This window comes from Tiliqua scincoides, chromosome 1, assembly GCF_035046505.1.
Source record: "Tiliqua scincoides isolate rTilSci1 chromosome 1, rTilSci1.hap2, whole genome shotgun sequence".
NCBI classification, from domain to species: domain Eukaryota; kingdom Metazoa; phylum Chordata; class Lepidosauria; order Squamata; family Scincidae; genus Tiliqua; species Tiliqua scincoides.
In genome coordinates, this window is record NC_089821.1 from 257553132 (window position 1) to 257568490 (window position 15359).

General features: G+C 42.1%; 1 protein-coding gene across 1 annotated transcript; it reads left to right on the forward strand.

The window, feature by feature from the left end:
• Positions 1-2123: 2123 nt before the first annotated feature.
• On the forward strand, positions 2124-13367 carry LOC136646036 (uncharacterized). Its single transcript, XM_066622589.1, has 6 exons — positions 2124-2205; positions 5513-5592; positions 5833-5925; positions 7313-7444; positions 8829-8957; positions 9229-13367. Exons 2-6 carry the CDS (start codon positions 5513-5515, stop codon positions 9314-9316), a joined length of 522 nt encoding a protein of 173 aa, XP_066478686.1. The 5' UTR covers positions 2124-2205; the 3' UTR covers positions 9317-13367.
• The last annotated feature ends 1992 nt before the right edge of the window (positions 13368-15359 follow it).

Here is a 15359-nt window from a genome sequence, read left to right on the forward strand (position 1 = left end):
TTTTTATTACAAAGTATCACAAACATCAAATAAAATTGACCACAGATTGTAACTCATAGGGTGCAATGCTTTCATGTCAGTGCTTTCCAGCAGTTGCATAGTGGTGCCAATGGGACATGTGCTGCATCCTGCCCTTATGTCAGTGCTGGAAACCACTGACATAAGGGGTTAGCATTGCGCCCATAGGGCCCAATCCTATCCATTTTTCCAGGGTTGGTGCAGTTGTGCCAGTTGGATGTGTGCTGCATTCTGTGGTGGAGGGCAGTCACTGGGACCTTCTGAAGGTATGGGAACATATGTTCCCTTACCATTGGGCTGCATTGTGGCTGCACTGGAGCTGGAAAGTTGGATAGGATTTTGCCCATAGTCATTTAATTAACCCCAATGTGTCTTCAAATTTCCTTCCTCACAGCCCAAACCTATCCAGTTTCCTGGGAATAAGCCCCTTTGACTCTAATGAGACTTACTTCTGAGTAGACATGCGCAGGATTGGGCTGCCACTCTTTTTTGTGATGGTGTAAAAGCTGGAACAGAACTGGTCATTAATCAGGTTTCAGACTGTGGAATTTGGGGTCATTTGTGTCTCATTTTATCACTCTCACCGAAAGTGTTGTTGTATAGAAGTCTTGCTTTGTTTAGTGCCTGATGACCAGTCATTGAAAGCTGCTTTATTTAAATAAAACAAAAAAAGGTTTGGGCTGAGAAGGGGTAACATAATTTCAATTCTCCTTCATCATCATTTCCAAAATATTGTCCTCATGTGTCTCTGATATATGCTGCTGTTTTGCACAATACTAAGTTAGAAAATGTTGTTCTGGTCTGGATTGTTCTGTCCTGTTCCAGAAGGGCTGGGGTTAAAAAAGTAAGCTGACGCATCCTGCTGTTTTTTTGCATTCTTATTTATTAATGGCCTGTTCTGGCCCTCTGCTCTTTCTCTGTTGCCTCAGTATGTGCTCACTGAGGTCAATCAATTATAGCAGTGGTTCTCTTCTCACATATTTAGCATGGGACCCACTGGACAGAATGAGAATCTGTCAGGACCCACTGGAAGTGATGTCATGACTGGAGGTGACCTCATCAAGCAGGAAATGTTTAACTATCCTAGGCTGCAATTCTACCCACACTTACCCAGGAGTAAGTCCCATTGACTCTCATTGTTCAAAAAATATACATAGCAGCTTGTTAAAAGTACAGGTCTGTAACATTTCCCCAAATGCAGTCACATACCATGGGAGCATCAAGTCTAATGTATTAAAAATAAAATATTGAAAGGAATGGGGACCCACCTGAAATTGGCCTGTGACCCACCTAGTGGGTCCCAACACTGAATTAAAGATTACATAACTGAAATATGATTCTAAAGCCCAGATGTTGAGACAGTATCTATCTATCTATCGCTTATAGGTAGCCCTGAGGACGTGTGGACAGTAGTGATGCAGTGACATAGTCCATGCATCTTCTCCAACCAGTGAGGGATGGTGCAGCCTGGAGGCAGCGTGTAGGGTGGTGACTCACTTGGCGACTGCAGAAGGCACCATGCTGCAAAGGCCTGTCTTCACTTCCATGGGTGCAAGCCCAGGCAGGCCTACTCAGAAGTGAGTCCCCTTCTTGCCAAAGGGGCTTACTCCCGGGAAAGTGTGCACACTGACCTGGGAGTAAGCGCCATTGACTGTAACAGGACTTATCTCTCGAGGAGACACGCAGAGGGTTGGGCTGCGAATGGGACCGCCTCCCATTCAGCCCAAGTAGTCCCCCTCAGTTCAATGGGCTTACTCCCAAGGGAAGCCTGCGGCGGGCGGCGGTGCTGAAAGGCAGACGCACCGCCCACGTGGCCCTGGAGTCCCTCGCCCCTGCAGCGCAAGGTCTACACCTGCCACCCGACCGAGGCGAAAGCCACTGACGCCCAGAGCAGGGCCGGGCGTGGCTTGATGCAGCCCCGCCCCCAGTCCCGGAGGGCGCGTGGCTGGAGGCGACCCCCGCCCCCTTTCCCCTGGAGGGAGCGCGTCTCTAAAGCCTGTCAGTCCGTGCCCTGCTGAGGCGCCATTTTGAGGCGCGTTCTGGTTGGGGGCTGAGCTCGAGAGGACGCTCTCGGCTGCGACGTCGTTCAGGTGAGCCTGCCCGAGCTTCCCGCCTGCCGAGGAGTGGGGCGCGCGGCTGCCTAGCCTGCCTTCTGCTCCCTTCCAGCAGTGGCTGCGCACATCGGGGGTTGGTATCTCCTGGCTGGTCTTGGAGAGCTGCCTGCTGCTAGTCGGGCTAGAAAGATAGTACTGGGCGTGATGGGCAGCGGCTTCACAGCCCAAGCCTGTGCTTGTCTACTCAGAAGTAAGTCCCATGGCAGTCTATGGGACTTACTCCCAGGAAACTGGATAGGAGTGCAGCCTCAGAGCCCAATCCTGTCTACTTGTCTGCTCAGAGGTAAATCCCATTATAATCAGCGAGGCTTACTCCCAAGTAAGTGTGTATAGGATTTCAATCTCCCTCAATAGAGAGGAGCTTTTTGTGTTCCTATATGTAAGATCCCAGCTGCTTTCCAGGGGCAGGTTGCCTCTGAAGGTGGAGGATCCATCCATAAATGCAGAGGAGAAGGGATTCCTCCTTTCCTTCCCACTTCTCCTTGTGGACAAAGAACTGTATATAGGCTATCATCACTCCTCCAGGGGGTTTAGCAAGCAGAGGAAGAAATCATGAGGTCAGTTCACTCCAGCCCTGTGGGCTGCACTGAATCCTGTCTAGTTTTTTTCCATTGTTGTAGGGAAGGATGAAGATAACTTACATGTTTTGTTTTTTTTAAAGTATGACAGCTTACTCCCTGGGTGTGCTCCCTGGGGCATTTGATGGGCCGCTGTGAAATACAAGAAGCTGGACTAGATGGGCCTATGGCCTGATCCAGTGGGGCTCTTCTTATGTTCTTAACAGTGTCTGAAAAGATTCCTCTTTTTTCATTTATTCAGAAGTGGGAAGAGTAGGAAGTCTTGACCTTTCATCTCTCTTAATTTTTTTTCTCTACACAGCATATTAATAATACAGACTAGCCATCTTCCCCCAGTTTCAATACTCCTGGTATGGGTTAACCCCTCCTTCCTTGAAATCTATTCCTTTTATCACTCTGAGCTTGATTTAAAATGCAAATATATTTATAGGGTTTATGTGGCTTGCAAGTGGGAAACAGGTGTGTATTTGCTTATCATTAAACACGTACTTAACCCATTTTTCCCAGCCCACAGATGTACACATTTGGTCCCTGTTGCATATATGCAGTGTTGGGCAGAAATGGCTTAAGAATGTGAAGGCAAACTTTCTTAGCTTTTGCCCATTCATAAGTTGCTGTTTTGGGCACGTAATCTACTCACCCTTTCTCTTTTGTCTCTTGTGTGCCTCATTTCTTTCAAAACTGTTTCTATTTCTTTTCCTTGTGTTCAGGGAAATCGGCTTATGATCCTGGCATCTTAATTTGTGTGGCGTAGTGTGTATTATTCTGTTCATATGATATGACCATATGATATTATATGGGCAATAATAATTAATTAAAAAATTCTCAAAGTTGTTTACATGGCAAGAGGATTGAAGATGGTTCCCTATCTCCAGAAGGGGCTAACATTCTCTAAAGTAACTGGAGAGAGAGAGAGAGAGAGAGAGAGAGAGAGAGAGAATCCAGCAGCAGCCACTGGGGAGTGTGTGTTCTATGTGGGAATGAATAGGGACAGTTGCTCTCTCCCTGCTAAATAAAAGTGGCAATACTTTAAAAGATGTCTGTTTAGTAGCAGTTAATAGAGCTGGAACATGGGCAACGCTGCTTCCAACCCTTAGCTCAAAGCTGGCTCAAGCAGGCCAATTTCCTCTCCCTGTCACATCTGCCCCATGTCAAGATGTTGCATTTTCAGCTGACAGCTCAGGTGTCCCCAATCCCACTACTCCCCATCCCTTAACCCAGGGGTGTCCAAAGTTTTTGGCAGGAGGGCCACATCGCCTCTCTGACACTGTGTCGGGGGCCGGAGGAAAAAAGAATTAATTTACATTTCAAATTTGAATACATTTACATAAGGTTACATAAATGAATATATTAAAGATGAGCTTATTTGAATGAATGAAGGTCTTACAATAGCTCAAGGCCAATAAAAGGCCTTGCACAAAGCAAGGCTGGCCTTTCCTTTGCTGCCGCTGCTGCATCACAGACGTGAAACAAGCACTGGAAGGAGCCCTCATCCCACAGCTCACATGAGAGGAAACAGTTGCCCTCATGCTGAGAGCAGTTGCATTGGGCCAGAGTGGGCTCCAACAAATCTCTGGAGGGCCAGAGAATCATTGGAGACTGGGGGTTCCCTGAGGGCCGCATTGAGAGGCCTCAAGGGCCGCAAGTGGCCCCAGGGCCGGGGTTTGGGCACCCCTGCCTTAACCCGTTTTTGTTTGGCCCACAGGTGTACCCATTTGGACCTGGTTGCATATATGCAATGTTGGACAGAAATGGCTTAAACTGCCCAGTTTTTCTCTTGCTAGTTGAATAGCTTAACAATTTTTATATCTAACTTTCCCCACCATCAAACGTCATCTTGCATTAGTTACTTAAGGTCCTATAAGCAAAATTCATTTGCAGTATTTTAAGAGGTTACTTGCACCCCAGTTTGAAAGTCTCTTGTTTGTGCTGAGTAACTTGTGTGTAAATGGAGTGGGGACTTCTGTGTGCAGTTGTTATAGATAGTACCTTGTAATAGGTTGCTTTGAGCCCAATCCTGTCCTTCCCCTCCCCTACCAGTACAACTGTGCTGAAAAGGCACTTGCTATATCCAGCAGGGTGTGTGTGGATTGGAAGAGTTTGAAGAGGAAATGGGATTTAAATCCCCTTACCCCTCGGTAAGGCTCCAGCTCTAGCAACTGGTCTCATAGGACTTGTGCTAGCTATAGCGCAAGTCTGAGGTCAGAAACGGGGTGGGGAGGCTGCAAAAGGGGAGGATAGGATCTAGTGTGCGCCATCGATGCTAGATCCAGTTCATCCCACAGCTCCCCATCCCTGCGGAAGCCTTACCTGCTCTGCTGGGTCCAAGGTTTTCTCAATTCTTAGCAAACGGATTAAAAGTCACTGATCCTCTCTGATGTGAGAATAGTTGGTGGGAGTGTGGCTCCAGCTACCTTTATATACTTTGTGACATCAGGTTAGGCACTTGCTGGTGAAAAGGCTGAGAATGTGCTAATGTACATTTGTTAGAAAATATTTATGAAGTTCTTTGCCTTCTTGCTCACACAATTTTCAGCAAATCAGTAGTTCACCAAAATTTATGCAGTTGGCCTTCATTAAACTGGTAAATATGGAGTAACTGAATTTCTTGTTTCAAAAGACTTGCAGGCTTGTATAGGGTAAATCTAGAGCTTCTAGCAGACATGCTATGGAATGTCTTTTGTGTCAATAACTTGTGTTTTGAACACATTTTGTGAAGGAACCTCTAAAAGAGCATTTTTGGGGAACTGAAAAATATACTTGTAGATTGGAACATGGCTTTGCTTTTTTCATTTGCAATAGATGGAAGAAGAACCTGAATTCCCAATGGAGCAGGCTGAATCTGTTCCAGAAAACACAGAAGTGACTGAAACGAGAAAAAGGTGAAGCACAGTTCTTTGGCTGCTACTGTTAATATATTATATGTATAATATACTTTGTACTCTTGTTAATTTTCACAATTGTTCTGTTGCAGTTTTTCAGATAATGACTTGTCAAGGTCTACCTTAACCAAGCTTTGACTGAGCTTGGATTAGACCCCTCTCAACTCTCCAGCCCAAGCATTTCTGTGTCATAGTAATTGATTAAGTGGAGACTAATAAATCTCCTTCCTTTACATTCAGGGGGCCAAGAGATTGGGGAAGAGGCCGAGCTGGTAGAGGATATGCTAGAGGGAAAATGAGAGGCAGAGCACTGAATGGCTTTGGACCTACAAGGTAATCCTTAGTATAGAAATAATTATTGTATTGCCTTCTTCTCTGAAATGAGTTTTTGGTATATAACATAGTCCCTAACAAAATAAACACATAAAAGGCACAAAAATATGCCTCTTAAATCAAACAGATGGTTTTTAACATGTTAGATTGTATCCAAATTGTTGTTAGACCTTCTCATGCTATCTTGTGGAGAAGGGATGGTTTTAGCCTGTTCCCACTGTCCAGGTTCCTACAACTCTCAGCACAACTATCTGCTCTTGAGGCTTGGGGAACCTTAGCAGCAGATAAGGGAAGGCTGAAGGGAGAAAGGAAATTGGCATACTTTCCCTCCACCTTGAACAAATAGTAGGAAGCAAGAGCAGAAGTTGGGGTTTGCAGGTTATGGTGAGTAGGGCCTAAAATTTTTGGTTAACCAGTCTAATGCACTAATACTCAATTGGAGCAAGCAAATCCCACTTTCATCCCCAAACAAATGTTTTTTGAATTATTTTTATTCATTTGCAGATGTAGTCTCCTTATCAACTAAAATTCATATAATTTTTCTTGAGTGACAGCATTTCTTTTAACCAGGTTAGTGACTTCTGGGAGCAAACTTCTAATTGATTACACTTTGATATGTTCTTTTAAGCTGCAAAACTAAGTCTTAATAAGAACAGACCTGTTTCTGCTCTTGAAATATAATGGTACAGTCTCTTTGTCAAGAGAGTTCCTTGTGTGTTTCAGAATTCTGTGCCTGTAAGAAATCTCTGGGTCAGTAGCCATGTCCCTCACAATGCAGAGATGATGAGAGTTATCTCTATGTCCAGAGAGCTTTTCTGAGCCTAAGTTTCTCTCTACTTTTAGATGTTTGGGGCTGTATTTTTCCAGTGGTACTTAAATAGTCATCTTCTATAATATAATAATTGAATAAATTGATTGGCTTTTTGTAGTGTATGAATACAGTATTCAGAAAGAGTTTTTAAAAATACAGTGATGGGTATACAAGGTTGTTGCACTGGGTTCAGTGAAGAATCTTTTGGGTAACATTTTGAGCCATTATTTATTTGATTTTTCTCTGTAAACCGCTTTGTGAACTTTTAGTTGAAAAGCGGTATATAAATACAGTTAATAATAATAATAATAATAATAACATGTGAAGATGCTGGCTTTTGCAGCTAGTCCATTTTCGTTCTCACATTGTTGGACTTCTTACTACTGAAGCAAGATGCATACACCTTGTAGATCTTTGAGTTGAATAATGTTGGACATCCTGGAATGTGGATTAATACAATACCATATGGCTTTGTCCTGAACAAGTCTAAACATATAGTCTAAACATATTATTGTTAGGATATTCTGAAACGTGTAGACTTCGAGCATTCAGTACTGAAAACTTGTGTCTTTGCAGACGTGGAATGGGAGGAATGCGCCCGTATCCGGCTGCAAGAGCTCAAAGAGGAGCACGAGGGATGCCGCTTTTTCCACCAGGTCCACCCATGAGAGGAATGATGAAAGTACCTTTCATGCCTTCCCCACCACGGTTAGGACCATGGCAGATATTTAAAAATAGTGACAGTGTAGTTTTTTTTTTTTAGGGCTATGGTCAGGTAGATTCATCTAGCCTTGTGAACCCATATGGGTACTTTGTATTAATTGCAGAATGCAGTTTTTAGCTAGGAGAATATGCAGGATTTGGAGAGAGCTTGGAGTTTCTCTGTAAGGGTAACAGCATTGTTTATACTTCAATTTGGTGCATGCAGTGATGCTTCCCTTGTTTAGAAAGAAACTGTGTTAAATATATTTGCGCAAAGGATAACAGATGTTTATACTGGAAAAATGTTTGTTGTGTAAAACTTTGGCATTTCTCCCCAAATATTATTTTTATGCAAAAATGTTTTAATTATCTTCATGCCAAAATCGACAGAATTGGCGTTGGGAATAGGCTTGCACAAAAATAGTGGTGAGATAGGGACCAGCAGATGATCTAGTCTGGGGATTTTCAACTATGCAGGCAATACTGCAATTAATGCTTTTGGGAATTTAAGTATGTTGAAATAACAGCCGTAACCAGGTATGAGTCAGCATCAGGAGTAGTGTGTTAGAAAAATTTCTGATTTCTGGAGAAAACAGCCATCTTGTAGACTTCTCTTCAGTGATACTGGACATTTCCACCATATGAATTTTGGAGAAAAATCTCCAAATTTCTTTAGATTGACAGAACCGCAATGTGTGTACATTGCATTTTCAAAGTTCAGAGGGTTTTCCCAGATCTATACTTGAACATTTCTTGAATAGATTAAGAACAGTGGTTCCCAAACTTTTTCCCACCTAAAAAATGTTTCACTTTACCAGCAACTCAAGCTTCTGTGGCTATAATGGTGATTGGGCAGTAGTGCTCTCTCCAAGTAGCAGGTTGATTAACCCGTGATGCAGATCACCTAATTTGCCCTGTCAGTTTCATGATCCACCAAAAATTAGGTTGTGACCCACTGGTGGGTCATGGACCCATAGTTTGGGAACCACTGATTTAGGAGATTTGCAGTTTCCATCTGGGAAAATGTTATTGATTTTTCCAGTGCTGGAAGGAGTACCATCCTATGTGTGGCCTACTCTTCCATAGAACTCTTTGAGAACTAGTTTAAATGAATTTAATAATAAATTTCTTAATAAATAAATGATAATAAATTTCTTAAATAAATTAAAATTCGTTCAGAAGCATTGTTTGAGTACTAGTGAGTGTGGATCTTTAGGAAGTGTGGATCTGTAGGAAGGAACATTTCCACAAAGCCTTACTTGTTTAACATACAAATTCTGTGTATAACTTTAAAAAAAACTTTCTAAATCAAGGACGTAAGTGTAGGATATATAGTATATAATTGGCTTAATAGTCACCTAATGCTGGTTAAATGGGTCTGTTTATGCAGGTATAGGCTTCCTTTCCCCCCTCTTCCTCCCTTGCCACCTGGATCAATGGGCTTCAGGGGAAGACCTCCTCCTCTTCGAGCCAGAGGAATGCTGTCACTGCCACGAGCCTGTTTTCCTCCGCCAAGAGGGTAAGAATACTTTGCTTTTCCTTTTAAATTGATCTTATTTCAGACAAAGAATTTTCTGCTGTCATTATAACTTGAAATTGAAGTAGTAAAATCAGCATTGTCATGCAGACTATTGCTCAGATTTTATCACTATGGTAATTAACTACCTTGGAAGCCTTTATAATATGTATGATGAAAGTGGAATCCAAATTGTTATATGGTATTTTATTTCTTAGTTTAAATAACTTACTTGAAAAGATAAAAAAAATTATGATTTTATCCTTTTATACAGCTTTCCCAATGGACCCGGTGCACCAGCCCCTCCGCCACCTGGACGGGGCCAGAGATGGCCTGGACCGCCAGGTGGCAGACACTATTAAAGAGGATTATTCTTTAAATTCAGTAACAGGGACACTTGCTTGACTATTTGAAATGGCTGAACTAAGAACTGTCTGTAGAACATTAAGGATGGCAAAAAAAATTAATAGATTGCTGGCATCCCATATTTTTCCAGCAGCCCTCATGCACCAAGTTGGTAAAAGCCATATATGTATATAAACAAAATTTCAAACGTACTTTAAAGACCTGTGACTCCTTAGATATGTTTTAAACATATCCTTTTAAAGTTTGGGTTTGTGGACATCAACATCTGTCCACTAAAGTTTAAAGAAATGCCTGTTAATCAAGATTTTTGTTTAATACTCAAGATTTAAATGGTGTGCAGCTTCTTGAGTGTAGAACTTGAGCCTTTTTCCGTAACATATCTGTATGCTCTAAACCTTGCAAACTCTGGTTTAAAATGCACTTACATTTGTTATCAAGAAATGCAGTAAGATGCTTCGTACTTGAAGGGGCTAATATACTGTATTATGTCTGAAATGTAACTAGTGCATAAAATGTAATGGATAAAATAAACATAAATGTTAACAAAGAAAAGGGAGAAATTTTTATAGATGAACAAAAATTTATGGACTTCATTTTCATTTTTAATTGTTCTCCATACACAACTTGACTGTAGTGTTTAAATTTCTAGTTGTGTATATTATTGTCATAACTAAAGAAAGTTGGTAGCTTGAACATGTGACCAATTGTAGAATTACACTGTCAGTGTTAATGACCATATAAGATGGAGAGATATGTTAAAACTTGGTGTACCTACTGCTCTTAATTATAAATGACTGTACATATAGATAATAACTTATAGCTTTCATTTTGTTGTTGTGAACTGGAAATACATTTGCAAAAATTGAATGTAATTCTTTGTCACTTGTTGAAATGACAGATTAAGTTGTAATATACTGAAACAGTGTTGTTTACCATCAAGGATGATCACAGTCTGTAAATTATTTTAATTCTTAATACGTTCTGCATTCTTCTGTGCTGAGGGCTGAATTAAAATCCTTTTTAGCAGTCTGGTGCAGTTAGGGCTTTTTAACTTCTACACTGGGCCCAAAGTCTGCAAGCCAAGCCAAGTAAAACAAAATGAAGATAAGCAATAATTTGAGGTATGAAAGCCCATATAGTTCTGTACATTCAACTCTTAGCACTTGGCTTCCAGTTAATATTTGAACAGAAATGTATTAACTTCAGCATTGGTTAAAAAATAAAACAAAAGGGCTTGCACTTGTTCTTTAATTCATAATGAATGCTAATATTTAACCTTTATATCTTCTTGAGAAATGAGGATCTTTACCTGTACTGTAGTACTGGATAAGTCCATTCTAACACTAATCCAAATTCTTATTCCAAAGTAGTGCTTTTTTTATGATCTTTTATGCTAGCTTAAAAGAATAGTATTAACCACTAATTATTAAAGCTAAAATGGTTACTGGTTCATCTAATGCTGTCCAATGGTGAAAGAATTATGCTGTTGTTATCTTCTGAAGGGTAACATAGTCACCCTTTGAGGCCAATGGGAGATGGTATGCAGACCTTTGGGAGAGCTTTCATCAAGGCTTTGTTTGAGGTGAGAGAGCATTTAAAACATTTTTTTCCACTCACTTTCTTCTTTCTTTTAAACAAACTCATATTTACTGACATTTATTCCTATTTAAAAGGTACATTCTTAGTACTGTTTTTCTTGGGATATCAAGGCCAGGGTGCACAGAAACCTCACAGTGGGACCTGGTCATCTGCCTGGCTTGCACATGTGCTTAGTTTTAGTTACTGGGCTGCCAGGTACACTGTGGAGGGTCAACAAGGCATCTGTTTAGCAACTTCATGATGCTGGATTTTATGCAGAAATGTTTACTGCCGGAAACCACCTTGTGCAGAAGAGCGGCTTGTGAGTTGGTCTTCTTTCTGTCTGTAGTGACAGTGCACAGCAAAAAGCAGTTCAGAGTTATGTTTGGATTCTTTTTCCTCTCCGTAACAGCTATATTCAGGAATTTCTGAACTGCTTAGGAATGTATAATGCTGCCTTATCCTGAGCCAGACCATTGGTCCATCTCGTCCATTGTCTGCTGTGATTAGTGACAAGTTTCCAAGATCTTCAGGCAGAGGCATTTCCCAGCTACGCCACCTGACATCCTTTTAGCTGGTGCTACCAGAGATTTGAACCTGGGACCCCCTGCATGCCATGCATATGCTCAGATCTCTCTTGCAATAAGAGTTGCTACATGGCCTTTGATTTTCCACTGAGACTTAATTGTCTCACTCTTCTCTGCAAATAGATTTGAAAGGGCAAGAAACGAGATTGGAACACGCAGCTTTCTAAATTCTTATACCATGGCTAAAAATGTGAGTACGAGAGTCCTGAAGAAGCATTTAAGTTGCAATGATGTAATAATAAGCTGCTTTGGCACCAAACAGTAGATGTGCACTAGGCTATCTTTTTAGTAGAAAGGAAATTAGAGAATTCTGCCTATTGGTGTGGAGAGAATCCAGCCTGTACACGAAGAATAACTCCATCATGTTTGAACTCTATTATGACAAGTAACTTACAAGTAGTCTTGTACTGTTGTAAGCTAGGTTACTTTGTACACTTGGAAATAAAAGCAACAGACCAATCCAAAACAATTTCCTGGATTTTAATTGTCATGAAGAATGGTCAGTTTGGGAAGCTTGTAAATACTACAAATGTTTGTACAGAATAAGAATTAATTGTTGTCTCTAGTGTATTAAGGTTGCTGCAGCCATCTGAACTGTGTTCAAGCAAACTACTTTGGAGGAAGATTTCAAGCATATTGTTAAGGTAACAACTTGCTTTCCTTTTGGCCCTCTTTATTTGAGCTCCCTTCCCCCTTTATCTATGAAACAGACTCTTCTGGCCTTCATTTTGCATTTTGGGGGGTGGGTGGGATAAGTATCAATTACAGTTTGATAAAATAGCCTACAGTGGTGCGTTCATGGGTAGTTCAGATCGAAATACATTTATAGGTGGTTCATGTAGTGTAGCACTGCTTTATAACTATAAGATGTTGTCTGTATGTGTGGCACTTTACAAAGCATGCAAAGACTGTTCCCTGTCCAAGGAGCTCAAAAAAGAGGCTCCAGCAAGAAAAGTGGAGCAGAGGAACAATGCTTATTCATCTACATAAACTTGCAATAAAACCTTATTCAAAAATCGTAGTGACTTCAGTGGAATTTACTCCTAGGTAAGCATGGTTTGCCTTGCAGCTTTATTTGCAGCAGGATTGCACCAAAGACTTTAGGCAAAAAATATGTGATTCAAGGAGAAACTTGAGGGAAGTAAGAAGAGGAACTGCAAGGTGGGACCGGGGAGGCAATAGTTAGGGGAAAGATTCAGATAAGGTGGGTGATATTGGAGTACTTAGCGGTTGCCAGAATTCTCAGGGCAATGATTGCTTATTAGAGTGAACCTGTTGAGTCCCAAACAGTCCTCCTTTCCCTGGGTATTACAGGCTCTTCTGGGCATCTGATACTTTGGGTTGCTTCATACCAGTTGTGCATTTTGGGTGTGTAGTTTCCATATAACCCTGCACAAGTGTGACTGCAAACAAGAGTACAAAAGAGACTTCCTATTTGGCACCCTCTATGTTCCAAACTTTCCACTGGTTTGAGTAATGGCCATAGCAAATCTTTGCTCTGAAGGAGCAAGCAATATTTAAGTGATTGAAACCCATTGTTTCTGACAGTCAGGGGGATATATGATTATGTTACTCTTCTGGCTCTTAGATTCAGGACTATCTGGAGATTATTAGAAGTTCTGTCTCTTCCCTCTTACATGCATACAACCATACAAAGCTGCTGTATACTGAGACCACTAGACCATCTAGCCCAGCATAATCTACATTGTCTGGCTGCGCTTCTCCAGGATTTCAAAAAGATACCTGTCTAGGACATACCTAGAGATGCCAGAGATTGAACCTGGGATTTTCTGCTTACAAAGCAGATGGTTTCCCATTAAGCCAGTGGTTTTCAGACTTACTGGGAGTTAGAGCAGTTTTCAATGTTCTTGAGCGGGCAGGGGGGAGGCAGTGGGGGTGGGGGGAAGGCCTTCAAAAGTGAACGATTCCTCCACTTTCACATTCGAAGCTGTGGGGAGCCCTGCAGAGGGTCGCACAGGGCTCCCTGCACCCCAGGGAGGCTGCAGGAGGCTCGGGTAAGTGCACCCAAGCCCCTGCAGCCCCCTGAGCGGTGCAGTCCTCGGAATCGTGCCATTGCCTCCTCCCTGCCCCTGCCCCTTAAGGGGGCAGAGGCAATCTGAAAAGCCCTGCATTAAGCCATGGCAAGCCCATGCCCCAATAAGGTTATTCTCCTGGAGTATCCTGGACCAGAATATTCTTTAATGGAGAAATACAAAAAAGTAAACGTACGTTTTAGGCCTAGAAATGGGTAGTGCAGTGATAGAACTGTCAGTTGTGAGTTAAGGAGGCAAAACCAGGCATGATATAAGTGTCATTAGTCTAGTGCAGGGGTGTCCAAACTTTTTGGCAGGAGGGCCACATCGTCTCTCTGACACTAAGTCGGGGGCCAGAAAAAAAAGAATTAATTTATACTTCAAATTTGAATCAATTTACATAAATGAATATATTAGAGATGGAACTTATATGAATGAATGAAGGTCTTGCAATAGCTCAAGGCCTATAAAAGGCCTTGCATAAAGCAAGGCCGGCCTTGCCTTTGCTGCCACTGCTGTATCAGACATGAAACAGCAAGCACTGCAGAAGCCCTTATCCCTCAGCTCACGCGAGAGGTCGAACCGTTGGCCATCACGCTAAGAGCAGGTGTGTCAGGCCAGCGTGGGCACCAGCAAGTCTCTGAAGGGCCAGAGACTCATTGGAGACTGGGGGCTCCCCACAGGCTGGATTGGGAGTCCTTGAGGGCTGCAAGTGGTCCCAGGGCTGGGGTTTGGGCACCCTGGTCTAATGCATGGTTTATTAAATTTAATATTTCTGTCTGGGGATGTGCTCCAAATTGGCACCACAGCATGGAGACAGGGTTTTTAACTCTTCACCTTGGTGCCTTTTTTCTGCCAAACTTTTTGAAGATGCCATTTGCTGCAATGGCACCTACAGGACTCTGTTTTTTTTTGGGGGGGGGGGGAATTAGTGGTAATTGGTACAGAGGTAAAGGTTTAGTGACCTCCCCCTCCTCTGCTATGGCCTGGATTAGGATGAACACTGGGTGGCTTCGTTTAGTTTGTGTCCAATTCAGAATGGTGATTCCTGTCTTTAAGGCTTTTTACGTGGGCCCTAATACTTGAAGGACTTTCTGCAGCCATCATTAAGAGCTTCCAGGGAGGCCTTGCTCTGTGTGTTATCACTGAATGAGGTTAGATTGGCATTCGTGTGACACAGCCTTCTTTGTTGTGGTCACGTAGTGTATGATACAAAAGGTGCTCCCACCTCCTGCATTATAGTATTGAAAACCTTTTGGGGGGGGGGAGGCATTAGAGGTTTGAAAAGCACTAAGTAAGGCTAGCTGCAGTTTGAATATCCAATCCCCTGTTAATATTAATTCTTGCTAGCTACCTTGGGAGGTTGTGAGATGAAAAGCAGACTATAAGTGCAAATGACAGATAAATCAATCTGCAATGCAGTTGTAAGAACTGCTGTGCTGGAGCACATCCTACCATTGTGTTCAGCTTCTATCAGCCAGATTCTTCTAGAAAGTAGGGCACAAAGATGATAGTTCTTCCTGGGTTGTCCCACGTCTCCAGGACTGAGTTATATGGTATCTGAACACAGGTGGTTCCAGGTAGCATTCAGACTAGTAAAAATGTTTAGGTCTATTTCCCATAATGTCACCTGCACATTTCCATTAAATTTCAGTAAAGCCTGTGCAGAAGAACTTTTCACTACTTCTCCAAAGTTCCATAAATGCAACTTGAGTTCCTTGTGCTAAAGATTTTATGGTCTTAACTGTTTATTTTTCCTCAAGTATTAAAGCAGCCCCAGTCTCAAATCCAAGAAAGAGAACTCAAAATATTTTCCTGTCTGCTTCAAAGAGTATCACTTC